General features: G+C 51.6%; 2 protein-coding genes and 1 long non-coding RNA gene across 8 annotated transcripts in view; 1 reads left to right on the top strand and 2 right to left on the bottom strand.

Moving 5' to 3' along the window:
* HSF4 (heat shock transcription factor 4) overlaps positions 1 to 6,257 on the bottom strand; it is a 26,934-nt gene extending 20,677 nt beyond the window's left edge. For 3 of the 4 annotated variants that reach the window (XM_027698333.1, XM_027698336.1, XM_027698337.1), the window contains exons 1-2: positions 6,152 to 6,257; positions 1,747 to 1,892 (exon numbers count right to left, since the gene is read on the bottom strand). In XM_027698333.1, coding sequence (XP_027554134.1) covers positions 1,747 to 1,854 — 108 coding nt within the window. In that variant the 5' untranslated portion in view covers positions 1,855 to 1,892; positions 6,152 to 6,257. Of the gene's footprint in view, positions 1 to 467; positions 1,226 to 1,746; positions 1,893 to 6,151 lie in introns of those variants that run through there. The other variant, XM_027698339.1, reaches the window with a different exon arrangement.
* Positions 4,832 to 12,108, top strand: TRADD (TNFRSF1A associated via death domain). 2 transcript variants are annotated; one of them, XM_027698343.1, is made up of 5 exons: positions 4,832 to 4,913; positions 6,103 to 6,254; positions 7,918 to 8,195; positions 9,870 to 10,062; positions 11,277 to 12,108. In XM_027698343.1, exons 2-5 carry the CDS (start codon positions 6,113 to 6,115, stop codon positions 11,582 to 11,584), a joined length of 921 nt encoding a protein of 306 aa, XP_027554144.1. In that variant the 5' UTR covers positions 4,832 to 4,913; positions 6,103 to 6,112; the 3' UTR covers positions 11,585 to 12,108. The 2 variants fall into 2 exon arrangements, with proteins under 2 accessions (XP_027554144.1, XP_027554145.1); XM_027698344.1 differs by lacking the exon at positions 4,832 to 4,913 and adding an exon at positions 5,536 to 5,992.
* LOC113974833 lies at positions 8,105 to 14,954 on the bottom strand. Of its 2 annotated transcripts, none has more exons than XR_003536652.1 (4): positions 14,725 to 14,954; positions 14,350 to 14,424; positions 11,755 to 11,902; positions 8,105 to 8,182 (listed from the first exon to the last, which is right to left on the bottom strand). It is a non-coding gene; the product is annotated as an uncharacterized LOC113974833 (long non-coding RNA). The 2 variants fall into 2 exon arrangements; XR_003536651.1 differs by lacking the exon at positions 8,105 to 8,182 and adding an exon at positions 10,696 to 10,735.

Genomic DNA, 14,954 nt, shown 5'->3' with positions numbered 1-14,954 from the left:
TCTGCTGCCTTATCCCAAGACATTTGTGAAAGGCTGCTAAGAAACACACGTGGAATAATACAAACAACATTGAAGTTTTCTAAGGTCTTTGCACCTTCTCTAGAAAATTTTAGGGACCAGCAGATTCAAACAAGGTGAAAAACCTCTCTCTCAAAGAGTCTGGAATTTTTAGAATGAGAATATTGGACACCTTTTAAAACGTTTCAAGTGAAGTGTGTAAATATTATTATTAAAACACTCCCAAAGCCGTTGTCCCTTTGAAATAGAAAAGTCACAATATTGCAGGCAAATAATAGCAAGCATAGCCAAAAGAGCCCTCAATGAACTGCCTTGCACTCTCCCAGTGAGCTGGGCAGCACCTGCAGAGCAAGGGGCAGCTGCTGGGCCAGGCACTGCTGGGCCAGGCACCGCTTGGGCTCTCCCTGGTGTTGCAGGCATTAGTGACACTCCGCATTCACTGTACTCACAGAGCTCCAGCAGATGAGATGGTTTGTTTCAGGATCCTCCACCAGCGTCCAGAGTTTCGTTAGGAAGGCTGGGACATTGCTGGAGTAGCCATCCATCACCAGAGAGCTGGGTGAATCCTGCATAGTTCCTCAGTGCCCCAGCCCCACTAACCCCATGGCTGTGGCGCGCCTGCCTCCCCGCACGCGCCTGCGTCCCGCACCGACTGAGCCACCCAATTTTATCCCAGGCCAGTGGAAAGTAGGCGCCCAGGGAGTCACATCAGCAGTGCTGCTCGCACTCTTCAAAACTCAGCACAAAGCGATGGCATCACCAGCCCAGAGAACAAAGCACAGAATGAAAGTGCACTGCAGCCGATCTCGGCGCGCGGTGAATAAACACGCAGCGTCATGCAAAGGGGACACGTGCTGGGCACCTTCTGCTGCCAGGGGAGCAAGTCACCCAGGGAACCCACCTGCCCAGAGCCAGGGGGATGCCCAGGCACGGCAGGGCCAGGTTTGTGAAGGCATCTGGATTGTTATTTTGGAATGTTCCTGTCCTAAGCTTTGGCTGGCATGGATGAACGAGGGCTGGCCAGGCCTCAGGGCTGTCAAAATTTTAAGCTGGTTTGGCCACAGATCCCATATTATTTGTCAACAGAAATTATCCGTCTCTTGGGTGAGAAGGGAGGGTGCTAAAAATAGCTACATATAGAATCTAATATGCTTTTAATATAAATGCTTTAGGTAGCTCAAAATACATGCTCGCAGTGTAGCTTAATGCCGGGATCATTTCTGCTCAGAAACTGCTCTTCAAATAACATAATAAAATGTAAAATCAAAATTAAATTTTCCTTGCAAAGACTAAGCTTGACATTCCTGCTAAGAAATGAAACAGAGTTCTTCTCACCTGATGCCTGCAGAGTCCCTTAAGACCAAACACCAAAGGAGTCAGGAGGTGAGAAGAATCAGTCCCATTAGATAAGTAAGATACAGGATAAGGATAACAATTTGGTACCTTTTCTTTGCCATTTTCAAGAGGCAACTTGGAACAAGGTATCTGAGAATGTAACATTTCCCCTAGAGCCCGAATCATCAGCAGCAACTGAAAAAACTCAGCATAAACACGAATTTCTCTATTATATAAGCAGGTGCTGGTCATGCAAGATAACATCATCACACAGAGAAGTCACAGTGTCAGTAATGTCACAGCAGAGTGGGGTGTGTGGTTTGATGTGCACTGGAAACAATGATCTGGTTCTTCCTGCAAAGATGCTGGGATATGGAAACCCACTGCTCTCACCTGAGCTCTGTGCAGGGCCAGCAGAGCAGGGAGGAACGGCTGCAGCCCGTGGTCTGCACCCCCGGGGCACTGGGCATCCACCTGCAAAAGAGAACACAGTGTTTGCATGAGGATTTCTTCTGGGATGCAGTTCCACAGCTTTGGAACCAGAGCAGGCAAACAGAAGAGACACAGACACACGTCAGGATCTATTTAACAAATCAAACCAATGCAACTGGACTACGGAGGAGGTAAAAAAATATTCAAACTTGAAATTTCACCGAATTTTGAATTCGAACACAGAAAACGAGGAAAATCTGTTGGCCAGTTGTTTTACACAGTTTTCTTTGATCAGTCCTAAGAAGCTGAGTGATACTTTTCAAGAGTTAAAGATGCCAGATCAAAGCTTTGGGGGCAAAAAAGGCCTTTTTTCCTACAGTGAGGTTTTGCTACCCTGAGTAATAAAAATGCAAGGGAATTTTCTAGTACTGCTGCAGTGGTATTCAAAAAGCTGAGACAGATTTCTCAAACTGTGGGGGAAAAACCTCTTTGCAAGCAGAAGCTCTGAACAGAAAACAGCCCCACATATCCATTTTTTACTGATAGTGCAACACAAGGCCTAGAGTAGAAATCAGCAGCTTAATGACAGCGGTCCTTGCCTGTGATGAGATGTTACAGTTTGGAAATAAAAACGTTTTATAACTGTCACTCCAGTTTGTAGAAACTGCATTTACACATCTGATATAAAAAGGGAAAAGTATATTTTGATCAACCTTCCCTGTGAACTACAATGCAGAAGAATAAGCACCTGGAAAGAAGGCTGAGGTTCAGAGCATCAGACCTTTTTTATCCACCTTCCAAAATGCGTTGCATCCATCTTTGAGATTTCTGCACAAACAAAACCACCACCATGACGTATTTTTTCAGCCCTCTATGACCAAATAAGGGATTTTTAGAAGCAAACCTTCCCCTTCCTCGACCAGCTCTGGATCATGGGCCAAGTCTCACATTCTCTCTTTGAAATTCATGGCATTCCCTCCTGCTTTGGAAGCCCCAGGTCTCAGGGTCACAACATTATTGGAGCATCACAGGTCTCACTGAAATGAAAACCCGTGCATCCAGAGATCCTCAAAGCAGGGTAAGGGTTGAAAACCATGAAGCAAGTATGGAGCAGCGAGGCAGAAAGCACAACACAGAGAGGAACACAACTGCACAGTTTGGTAGAATATGGGGCTCTGAGGCATAACTGGTTATTCTGAGTGTGAGCAGCACAACAGCTCTACTATCTTATCTGCCATCTATCAGCCCCCTTCCACCCAGCAGGGCTCGAGCAGCCAAGTGACACCGTCCTGCTTCCTTCCTGGGAACTCAGCATTTTCTCTGACAATCACCTTTGACTGCTCGGACCCTGCTTTTCTACTTTTAGCTGCTTTTAATACTCACTCTAATACACGTTTGCCAAAATGTCAAACCAGGCAAAGGCCTTACCTGAGATCTCATGTGTTCAGCTCCTTTCATTTTATGATTTCTTTAAAGCTTTTGGAGCCATTAAGAAGGATCCTGAATCTCTTGGACAGCAAGAGTGCGTTTTTAGCTGTGGTAGCTGCTTGGAAAAGCTGAAGAGTATGGCCTGAGCACAGGAAGGGAGGCAGAAGGGCAAAGTTAGTAGTGTTAAAGCAGCTGAACAGGTTTGGGTCAGCCAGAAGCAGGGTTCATGGTCTCTGAGCACTGCAGGCTGGCCTGGGCCCCCCTTCAGAGCCCACCCCAGTGAGGACAGCGGGCTTGGGCCAACTTTACTTCCCAAGTGGGAAACAACAGGATAAAACTCCAAGTGCTCATTATCCCACCCCATGGGATGCTCCCTGAAAGCACATACTCAGCAAGGGTTAGCAGATGATAAACTCAGGTCTCAGCTACCCTTTTCTATTTTATCTCCACAACATGCAGCAAACAGATTAGCTTCAATGAAAAAATTTTTACAGGACGCGGGTGGGTGATGCTCCCCACAGCAACTCACCCTGTGGTTCCCACCTGACTGGGAGCCAGCTCTGCTTCAGGTTTGGGTTTTGTAGGGGCAGGTTGAGGTGTCTGGGCTCATTTAAGCCCATCAGCCCTTAAATGCATGAACTCGCTTGCTTAAACTGTCAGCAAGTACCTGCCTGGCTTCCAGGAGCGCTGGCACTGCCAGGGCTGCTGACCCTGACAGGGTCTGTGGGTGCTGTGCTGACGCTTGCAAACCAGAGCACCCAGCAGAGCCAGCCTAGATTAACCCCTTCCCAGAGCTATTTCAATCACGTTTTCCCTTTGGCGAACAAATTAAGTTTGTATCGTTAAAATACTACTGTTGTAAAATAGTATCAAATGTGTAGGTATTTTTAATCCTTTACAATGCTTCCTGCTTGTGTTTGAAGTTCAGGTCCCCAGGGAGCTTGCACAAATCACTGCCGAGCCAGGGGGACGATGGCAGCTCGCACAAAACCTGGCCCCAGGTCCACGGCAGCTTCTTGCCAGCTGGGGACAGAGCAGGGGGCTGCAGTCCCCCCTCTGCTCACAGGACACCTGGGCGAGGTAAACGCGGCCCGGGCAGGAAGCTGCGACCTGAGTGATGCAGACCCAAACCTCGCTTTGCTTGGCACCGGGCCTCTCACGGACTCGGGCAGAGCTGGTTTATCCTCTCTCCCTGCCGGAGCTCCCCTCAGCAGCACCGCGGGGGCAGCGGAGCGGTGCCGGCCGGGCCCAGCCCCGCAGGGCTCACATCGACCCCCTGCCTCCGACCCCATGGCCCGGGACAGACCCGCGGTTACGGAGCGGAGCGTTCCCGACCGGTGTCACACCCTCACCCACACGAGCGGCCGAGCCCCGAGCCCGGGTGTGCGGCCCCGCGGGGGGACACCGAGCAGGGCGGCCGGGCCAGCGGGAGGGCTGAGGGGCCGGCGCGGTGCCGCAGCCGGGGCTGGGGCCATTCCCCTCCCTCAGCCTCAGCCCCGGGCCGGGGCCATCCCCCTCCCTCGGCCTCAGCCCGGGCCGGGGCCATTCCCCTCCCTCGGCCTCAGCCCCGGGCTGGGGCCATCCCCCTCCCTCAGCCTCAGCCCCGGGCCAGGGCCATCCCCCTCCCTCGGCCCCGGGCCGGGCGGGCGGTGCCGCGCTGGGGCGGAAGTGCCGGGGCCGAGGCCGAGCGGCGGTACGAGGTAACGCCGGGCCCGGGGCTGCCGGGCCGGGCCGGGGGCGGCGGGTCCCGCCGGGACAGGCAGAGCAGAGCCGGGCCGGGCCGGGCCGGAGGGGCTGGGGCACACCCGGGGCACACCCGGGGCCCCGCGGGCGGCACCGCCGAGGGCTGCGCTGCTCCAGCGCCTTCCCCAGGGACAGCGCGGGGCCGGGGCGGGCAGGGAGCGGCAGCGCCTGAGCCCTGCCAGGAGCCGGCGAGGAGGGCAACAGCCACGGGCACAAAGGCGGCTTTCTGTTCTGACAGCACAGGGGTGCGGAGCGGGGACCGGGGCGGGCAGCGCTGGCGGGGCTGCACAGTTCAACCTGCGGGGATAACACTGCGGGGGCACGGCAGCAAAGGGCATCAGCAAAGCGGAGGAGAGTCCTGAGCCACAGAAACACGGGATGGTTGGGGTTGGAAGGGACCGTTCAAGGCATAGTCCAACCCCTCTGTGCTGGGCAGGGACATCTTCAACTTGACCGGGTTGCTCAGAGCCCTGTCACACCTGAACTGGAATATTTTCAGGGATGGGGCACCCACTACCTCTCTGGGCAACCTTTGCCAGCGTTTCACCACCCTCATTGTAAAAAATTTCTTCCTGATATCTAGTCTAAATCTGCCATCTTTTAGTTTAAAACCATTAGCCCTTGTCCTGTTTGTGTAGAGTGTTCTGCTACAAGAGCTCTGGGCTCTGTAACATGTCCTTTACTGAAGACAGCCAGGGGACTGGGAGCTCAGGCAAAACGCCTCTGCCAGCAGCAGGGCTTCAGTCCATGGGAAAGTGCCAGAGCCAGGACTCCTGGAGCACCTCAACTATGCATCTTCAGGGTTTGTCAGCTTGGCTGGTCAGTCAGAGGCATGAGGACTGAAACTCTTGAGGACTGAAACTCTTTGCTTTGTAGTATATTTGGACTCTGAAATGAATGGACTCCAGTGGAAAGTGAAAGCAAAGCTTTGTGAGCTGCTGGTTTTGGGACACCATGTCCCTACTGTGCTGTGCTTTGCAGAGTAATAAAGGTTACACTTGCTTTAACAACATCAGCACTCCTCTAAGAAATAAGGGTAAATCCCCATAATTCCCTCACGCTTGTGGCTTAGTGTTTGCTGTAAGCACTCCCCTGGCATCAGGCCATTTTCCCTCTGGTCTCTCAGCTGGCTGTGTGATTTTGTAGGGTGCTGAAGATGGCAGGCAGCTCCACTCCCTGGATTGGCAGTGCTTACCTCTTCCTCCAGTCAACGAGCAAGGCCGTCGTCCTGCCGTCCCTCTACGAGAGCCCCCAGAAGAAGCCCGGTGTGTTCAGGGCACTGAAGCTGGCACTGGCAGGTACCTGTTCTCTCTCATATCTTGGTGTGCTGCCTCGGCTCTTCACACCATGCCACGCCTTCCTTTAATCTCACACTCATGGGCAGGGAAAGCTGGTCCTCACTGTTTAGGAAAGACGACAAAGTGGAGTAAGTTCAGCAGAGGTTCACCAAGATGGTTGGGGGCTGGAGCCTTTGTCCTGTGAGGAAAGGCTGAGGGAGTGGGACCTGTTCAGCCTGGGGAAGAGAAGGCTTCAGGGGACCTACCAAACAGCCTGCTGATACCTGTGGGGAGGGGGAGATGGAGCCATGCCTTTCATAGTGGTGCCTGGGGAATGAGAGGCAACAGGCACACACTGAAATGAGAGGGAGACCCCAGACAGAAGGGCATGTCTTCCCCATGAAGACAGGCAGTTGCAAAGTCCTGTCTTTTGAGGTAGCTTTACAGCTGTCTTGAACACTACTCATAAAGGTTTCCATGTCTGTGAGGCTTTTCCTCCCCATCCCTCTTATCCTGCTATGGCAGCTTTTGTTTAATAAGCACTCACAAAAAAAAAAGTATGAAGGAAGAGATAAAAAGACACTTCTGGTCATCCCCAGTGAATTAAAATGCCCCATGTCCCAGTTACACATTTGGTCCAAACTAGACTTTCTGATGCAACCAGGACTCAGTAAACATGTAAAGCCACTGTTAGATGGCAGATCACTTGTCCTGCCTAATGTGGAGCACACATTGTCCTCCAAGCATGGGATTGTTCTTGCCTTGGGATTGTCCTCCATGCCATGACCTGTGGTTTAGCAATACCTGATGTAGTGCCAGTCTGAGCTGGTGCCTCCACACAGCCCTGTGTATGACAGGCCAAGAGTTTAAGTCGGGTCTGGAAGCAGTACAGCAGCCTCCCATGGGCCTCTGCTGCAAAAAAAGGAAAACCACACACTTTGAACTGTCATCATCAGCATATAAAGTCACTGTGGAGACAAGATCCATGTGCACAGCTAATAAAAATTAAATTTTCCTGGGAAAAGGAAGCCTGGCAATTTCTGTTGTCCACATTGCTCCTGCTCCTCCTATAGTAATGTCAGAGGGTACATCCCTGGCTTCATCCTTGCAAAGATTTTACTGTGAATTAATCCTCTGTGCAAAAGACCTTAACAAGTCAAGGCCCAGTCTCAAGCAGCTTAATTCCTGTGGCTGGATCTGCCATTCACCAGCCAAAGTTACCTCTAGGCACAGACTGGAGAGGAAACACTGGGTCTCTTTCGAGGACCTTCATCACTGCATAAAACTCCAGTCACAGGGACTGAAGACTGACTGAGCACTGAGCTGAACTGAGCTTTCATCTGTAAAACTTTCCTGTGCTACCAATTTACTGTAACCATCTCAGCCCTGGAAATGGAACCTTACATTTAAAACCTCCCCTAATAAACAGTGTTGATACAATTACCTGGGATGTAGTTCCATCCATCTTCAGTTGGACACCATACTTCATGGAGATCCATGGTGGCAGGGCAGCGAGAACTTAATCCTTCCCTCTTGGTTTTACGTGCAGGCTTTTCATCCCAGAGAACTTTGTCACCAAGAGAATTCAAAAGCTGCTCCCTTGCAGGCTTGGTGGTGGGTGGGAGTGGGTCTGGGTGAGCTGTCTCATGCCTGGATGGTGACTCTGCTCACTCCTCCCTGCCAGACTCCACGGGCAGCATGAATGGTGTGGACATGCTGAAGGTGTACTGCAGCCACCCCCAGCTGATAGTGCAGCTCAAGTTCTGCAGGCAGGAGAACTGCCGCCGCTTCCTGCGCAGTTACCGCGACGGAGCGCTCCAGAGGGCCCTCCAGAACCACCTCCAGCTCTCCTTGGCCACGACCACGGTGCCTCTGGAAATGGAGCTGAGGACTGGCAGCGAGCACCTTGACAACATGCTGAAGGATGAGGATCGTTGCCTGGAGTGCATCTACAGAGAAAAGGTGAATGGGAGGGGGAGTGGTGGCACAGGGCTCGGGAAGGTGGCTGCAGATATTGTTCTGATGCAGCACCTTGGGTTGACAGACTTCTTCCTTTAGTTCTCAGCTGTAATGTGGAGAAGCAGCTCTGCCCTTCCCCAGAAAAGAGCCATGCACTTTTGCAGAAGGGCAGTAGCATTCCCTAAAACACCCTACAGAGACCCTGCTAAACCCCTGAGGCTCCTGTGTGTAACAGTTAGCATGGCTGTTATCCCCACTGAGAGGAGGAATGCTGGAGGGTGCAGCTGAGACCATGGCTGTGCCTGGTACAGCTGTGAGGGGGCACAGAGGACAGCGGGCCTGTGTGGAACCAGCACTGCTCAGCACCTTCCTGCCCTGCCTCTCACACCCCCTGCTCCCAGAGCAGCACCCCGAAATGAGTGTGAGTGCAAACACTGGGCAGGTCACACCAACCCCCTGTGACAGAGTGGGGACACACAGCACCTGCTGCCAGCACAGGGGGCTGCCCTGCTGAGGGCAACACCTCTCAGAGCCCACATTGCACACTTGGGCACTGGCACTCTGGTCCTGCCTGCAAGAACTGTGAGATCTCGTCATCTCACCACAAAAGCAAGGCACCTGACATGATTAAACTCATCACCTTCCTTTTTTTCCATCTGGAACTGTAGCTCTGGCTCCTCTGGTTCCTCTAGAAGGTCCTGAGAAATAGGTGGTCACCATGTATTCAGGAAGATAGGCACACGAGCAAGTTTTGCCAGGTTGCTTTTCTGGAAGCAGAGAATGAGACTCAAACCTTTGATCCCTGGACCAAACAACATGTGTTATCCCATACCCTGCCAGCTTTGGCCTGCTGCTCCCTCCCTCTGCTGAACTAGCTGACTGGACAAAAGAGATGGGCTTATTCTCAGTTCCCCAGAAGTGTCTCAGTCTGACCCCACCTGACAGGCCCCAGTCAGAAGGATGGCAGTGGGGCCCAGCTGGCAGCAGCTGAGGGCAGTGCTGGGACCTGCTGCACATGAGATGAACCAGTGGTTAGCTCTGACTGAGTCAGAGTACTCACCAGGTTTGACTCTTCCCATGTGCTTTGCCTTCTTTACTCCTTTCCCCATTACCTGCTTTTTGGAGGTCAGACTAGTTTTCCCTTGGTTAGTGAGAAAAACTGGCTTGGCAAGGACCCAGCAACAACAAACCTTAGGGACAGAGGGACAGAGAGAGACAGGAGGTGGTAACAGGAGCTGCCTGCTTTGGTGGCCATGAGCCATTGGATCAGGTCACCCCGTTCTGTGGGTCTGACCCTCACGTGGAGTTTGGAGGAGCCTTGCTGCCTATAGTGCACCCTAATTCTTGCAGAAGGGTGCTAAAAATAAGCAGTTTTGTGCAACTTGTAAGCAACTTGTAAGCTTGTTTCTCACAGGAGAAACCCAGGAGGGGGAGATGGTTTGTGTCATATCACATTACAGATTCAAATTCACACGTTAACAGCCAGAGCTCCATCAGACTGTCTCATTTAGCTGGCTTAGAGCTCATGCTGTGGCTATCTCATCGCTCCCCTCTTGACACCATCATCTTAAGCTGCACCTTCTCGCTAAGTACCCGGAGCTTTGCAGGAGGGTGACCCTGGCAGAGTCCCTGATGGTGTTTGCATGGCAGGAGTCCCTGATGGTGTTTGTGTTGCAGCCCGACCGCCTGCGGGACGAGGAGCTCACGGAGCTGGAGGAACACCTCAAGAGCCTGACTGTGCACCAGAGCATCAACAACAACGTGGCTATAAAAGACTGTGCACCTCTCAAGTCCCCATCTCTGCCTTATCCTTCTCAAGGCAGCTCCCTTCCCCCACCAGGCACCTTCCTCTTTCAGGGACAGCAGTTTGGTGAGTAGTTAGAACTAACCAAGAGAACCCTTGGTCTTCCTTGCCTCACAGCCTGAGAGGGAGGACTAGCATGGCTGCACATTGGGGGTCTACCTCAGATAAATCAAGGATTTTCCAGCATCCCATAAGGAAGGAATGATAATGGTCCTAAAATATCGTCACAGTGCTTCAGATCAGGCCTCAACCTGTTTTCTTTTCTGGGGTGGCACAAAACCAGATGCTTCAGAGCCTGTGTCCCTTCCAGGTTCCTCACATTTTAAAATTGATACTGAAAGGAAGAATATATTTTTCTCTTCCTCCACGTCACTGGCTGAGCTGAGTTAATAGCACAGGTTGGATTAGACTGTGGAGATTACTGTGGACACCCTCAGCCCTGCTTTTTAGTCGAGGCTCCCTGCAGTACACCAGCTGCCCCTGGGGTCTGTCCCTACAGGGAGCTTTCAAACAGTCTCACAGCAATGGTAGCTTGGATCAGCTGGATCACTTCTGAGCTGTGTGCAGGCTCCAGTGCTAAACAGCCCAGAAGAGAGCTCTTGTCTAGGTTTCAGTATTTGGAGGATGCTTAGGTAGGGAACAGGAGACTTGGACTTACCAAGTTGCTTCTGAAAGGCTAAAAAAAATGAAGAGGATGTCCATCAGGAAAAAAAGAGCTCTGGCAAACCACAGCACAGTCCTGGGGGAGAAACAAGAAAAGGAAAAAGGCATTGCCAAGCTTGCAGGGTAGGGGCAAGCCCAGATGCTCTGATGATGTTGTGGGAGGATTTCAATAAGGGAACAGCATGAGCAAGGCAAGGAGCTCAGATGTGCCAGGGCACATGGCTGTGAGCAGGTAATTGTGTCACCACGTGCTACAGGTTTGCCCCCCGAGGCAGCAGCAGCACCCTGGGGGCTGGAGGACTGTGGGGAACTGAGATGTGCAGCTGAGGCACAGTGAGCAGGGAGGCTTAACTCCTGCTGGGTTTCCCTTTCCAGTGGTGGGGGAACTGCTCCCAGCAGGACAGTCCCTGTAGCTTCACTGCCCCAACCCCAGAGTGCTGCCCTGGTGCTGGAACACCAGAGGAAGGCAGAGCAGCTTCACAGCAGTTTAATAACGTGCTGTGGGCACTGAACAGCTTCCCTGCTCCACAGAACACTGACCAAACCTTGGACCGGCCCAGGCTGCATCACATCAGCCATGAAAGCTCTGTGTCTCACCTCCCCTCTGTCCCTTTCAGACAACAGGACAATCACACCGGACGACCACCAGAAGTTTGCCAAGCTGGTGTCCAAGAAGTGGAAGCAGGTGGGTCGCTCTTTGCAGAAGAGCTGCCGGGCCCTGCGTGACCCTGTCATTGACAACCTGGCCCTGGAGTACGAGCGGGAGGGACTCTATGAACAGGCCTATCAGCTGCTGCTCAGGTTCATCCAGTCAGAGGGCAAGAAGGCCACGATAGCACGGCTGATCGCAGCCCTGGAAGAGAACGGTCTCATCAGCTTGGCTGAGGAGCTCCTGGGCCTCCACTGCAACGAGGACTGCTCCTAGAGCCCCAAGGGCAGTGCCATTGCTGAGGGCTTTCCTGCTTTAGCTACTGTATGAAACTGCTGCCAGTTTCTGGGAATGTGAAGCCCTGAAAATCACCACAGGTTTCCATCCAGATTGGAATGTCCAGGGGAGAGGCTCTGTGCTCACAGAAGCCAGCATGGACCTCTTACCTTCCCTATTTCGTTGTGTTTCCAGAAGTCAGCACTACCTTCCTGTGAACTGGTGAGAGAGGCTTCCAGCCTGACTTCCTTCAGGACTGAGGGAAGGGAAGGTGGCTTCCTTCAGGACTGTCACCAGGAAGCAGCCAGACAGAGAGCCCTAGGGGAGAGTGGGGGAGAGGAGAAAAGCAAGCAAGGCATCTCAGAGAATTTTTCTGGGAAGCAGACAATGCCACTGCTTCTCAGGCTGTGTCTCAGGGCCATCACCTGGGGAGCTGCAATATATTTTTTATATTGAAGACATTTATGCCCTCAGGCATGACATCAAGGAAGGACAGAGGGGAAATTAAGGAAAAGTCAATTTTATATTATTTTCCTTTTCTGTTTGAAAAATATCTGTGGCAAGTGCATCTGTCCTGCCCTGCTCTATTATAGCTCCTTCCCACCACTCACCACCTGAAGGTTTCCCTTCCAGCTGGAACAGCCATAATCTTCCACGGGGCACAAGATTGCTGCTGTAGAACAAATTTCAGGCACTGGACGAGCAATGTGGACAAATTCAAATTCAGACAACGATTCTCAGCTTTCCCTGGCCTGTGGTGGACAGTGATACATTGAGTACATCATGCTCAGCTCCTGCCTGGCAGCTGAGGGAGCCCCAGCTGTGGAGAGCAGTCTCCTGGTCAGCCAGTGACCATGGTGGGCTGGAGCTGCTGCTCCAAGGTGTGTCCCAGCAGGGAGGGCCATCCTGACCCCACAGAGCTGAGCAACCCCCCTGGCCAGGGGCTGCTCCTGCCTTCACTCACTCCTCACCCTCCCAGCCTGGGCCTGCTGAGCTCTCTGGAGGGGGCAGCTCACACCCCACATCCCACGGGGTCTGCACAGAGCCTTTCCCTCAGCATCAGCTGCTGCACCTGGATTTACCTGCTCTGATTTTTAGGGTAAAAGTGGCTGAAGAGACAAATCTCCCAAACCCCAGGGCTGACTCCTGCTCTCAGTTCTGTGGGAGAAGCTGAGTGTCTCCTGGTGTGGCTGAGCAGGCTGCAAAGAGCAGGCTACACCCCTGCCCATGACAAAGCACAGAGCAACAAGTGTCCAGCCTGACACGGGTCCTGGGAGGCACAACAGCAGCTGGATTACCTTTGACGTATTCCCAAGGCTTTCCTGATAGGTTTTTACTAATCCTTTTCAATTAATTCTCTCTCTTTTTGCCCTTCCCACTTGTGGGAATAGCCAGTGGGCTGTGGAGGCTATTTCAGCTGCAGAGGGTGGCTCTGGCTGCACACATAAAGCCTGAGTGCATGGGGGAATATCAGGCTGCTGGCAGTCAGGGTAGGACCAGCTTTCAGTCAGGCCCTGATGGCCTTTTAAACCACATCTCACACCTTAATCCTTCCCTGGAGTCAAAGCTGTAATTCAGTAAGAAGGAATTCAACCTCAGGTTCAGGTGTGGGCCCAGACCTGACTCCTGGGGCTGGGGCTGCTCCCTCAGCTTCTGCTGAAATGGAGCCCTGGCTGAGCAGGATTTAGATGTCCAGCTCCTACCCAGGTGGGATCCACGTGCCTCAGGTGGGATGAGCATCACATCCCTCAGAATAAGCCTGAGAATCCTCACTTGTTCTCTGCAGATTTTGAACCCCCAAGGTTCCATACACAGTCAGGAAAGGGATGAGGGGAGTTAAGGGTGGGGAAAATGTTTTCAGGATGTATCTGCTTCCATCTTGCCCTTAGCTTCAAAGGAAGCAGGACTTTATGCAGGCACCATCTCTACAAAGACTGTGGCTTTTGTCAGTGCCACTGCAGTCTCATCTCCTCCACTCCTGCTCCACATCCTACCCTCTCCCTTCCTCTCATACCAATGCTCTTCCCAAAATGCAGCAATTACCTCTGGGACAGTTTTGCTTTTGGGACCAGCACAGTGATGCTGACCTTAGTTAATTCAGGCTGCTGTGGAACCATACCTCAAAGCATTGAGCTTTCCTGCCAGATTCCAACTGGGGAACTCTGTTTGGCAGCAACCCACCTGACAAATGGTATTTAAAAAATCAGAAACTGGGAAATTACTTTAACAGCAAGAGGGTTTGCTCTTGATTTTGCAGAAATGATTTTTTAAAGAAGACAAGGTCATAGCCTGCTGTCTTATTTGTAATAAGTTTTTCTAAGCTCTCAGACCAGGTATTCATGTACACAACTTTCACACAAGGCAGCCTCTGAGTAGTGAGAATTACTAGTTTTTGTAGTACCTGTTAATGCTTAAAATGAGAAAGTTGTATTATTCAGCATCTCCTTCAAGTCAGAAAACTTTTTTGCAGCTATTACTCTTTTACAGAGCACTAAGCATGAATGCTTTCTCCTGAATGCTGTGCACTGTCTCTCTCTGCCAGCACTGGCATGAGTATTGCCTCTTACTCACACATTCCCTCTCAAAAGTGCCATTAAGTGCTGGAGCCTCTGGCAACCTTTGTGGAATATCATCATCTTTAACAGCATTCACAGATGCCTTCACTGCAGAGACTTGCAGGAAAAGGGTTTTCCAGGGATATTCCATGGTGGAATTGTCTAAAGTGCATTGCATGTTTTAGGACCACGGCAGTGGCTGTTCCATACCTGCCTTTCCATGATCAGTCTCCAGCATCAGGTGCAATGAAAACTTCAGTTCTGGTCTCAAGTGACTCCTTCCTGCTGAAAGAGTAGCTTTTGTTAGTATTATCTGGCACAGAAATAGATAGAAACAACTTTCCTGGAGGCCTTAGGATGGAGCAGGTCAGTTGGATGGCGAGGACAGGGTGTCCTTTGCCTTGGGGTGGCATTTGGCTGGAGCTCCACTCTGAGTTCACTTCTGCTTTACCCAGAGGATTTTCCAGAGGTTTTACACCACTGTGCAAAAACAAGGGAACTCTTATCACACAGGGAAGGAAGAAGCACTCACAAAGGAAAAACCCTTAGCAGAGATTGTTGAAGAAATTGGGGGCATGTCCTTACCTCGGGCAGCAATGCAGTGAGTGGGGTGCAGAGAGTGAGATGTTTTGGGACACTTGGTGACACACCTGGCACTGGGGAAAAAAATATTTTCAGGGGTGGTGGTGGTGTTTCAGAATCAAGCACAATATTAAAAGCAAATAAAGATGCTAATCAGTTGCATATAAGACCTGAAATAGATAAAATATAAACCAGAAAAAAAACAGCCCAAAATGTGCTTAAAGGAAGGGATC

The sequence above is a fragment of the Neopelma chrysocephalum genome, unplaced genomic scaffold (assembly GCF_003984885.1).
Source record: "Neopelma chrysocephalum unplaced genomic scaffold, ASM398488v2 Primary Assembly neopelma1_125, whole genome shotgun sequence".
NCBI classification, from domain to species: Eukaryota; Metazoa; Chordata; class Aves; order Passeriformes; family Pipridae; genus Neopelma; species Neopelma chrysocephalum.
Note: the sequence above shows the minus strand (reverse complement) of the source record. Positions and strands in the feature narration are given on the sequence as shown.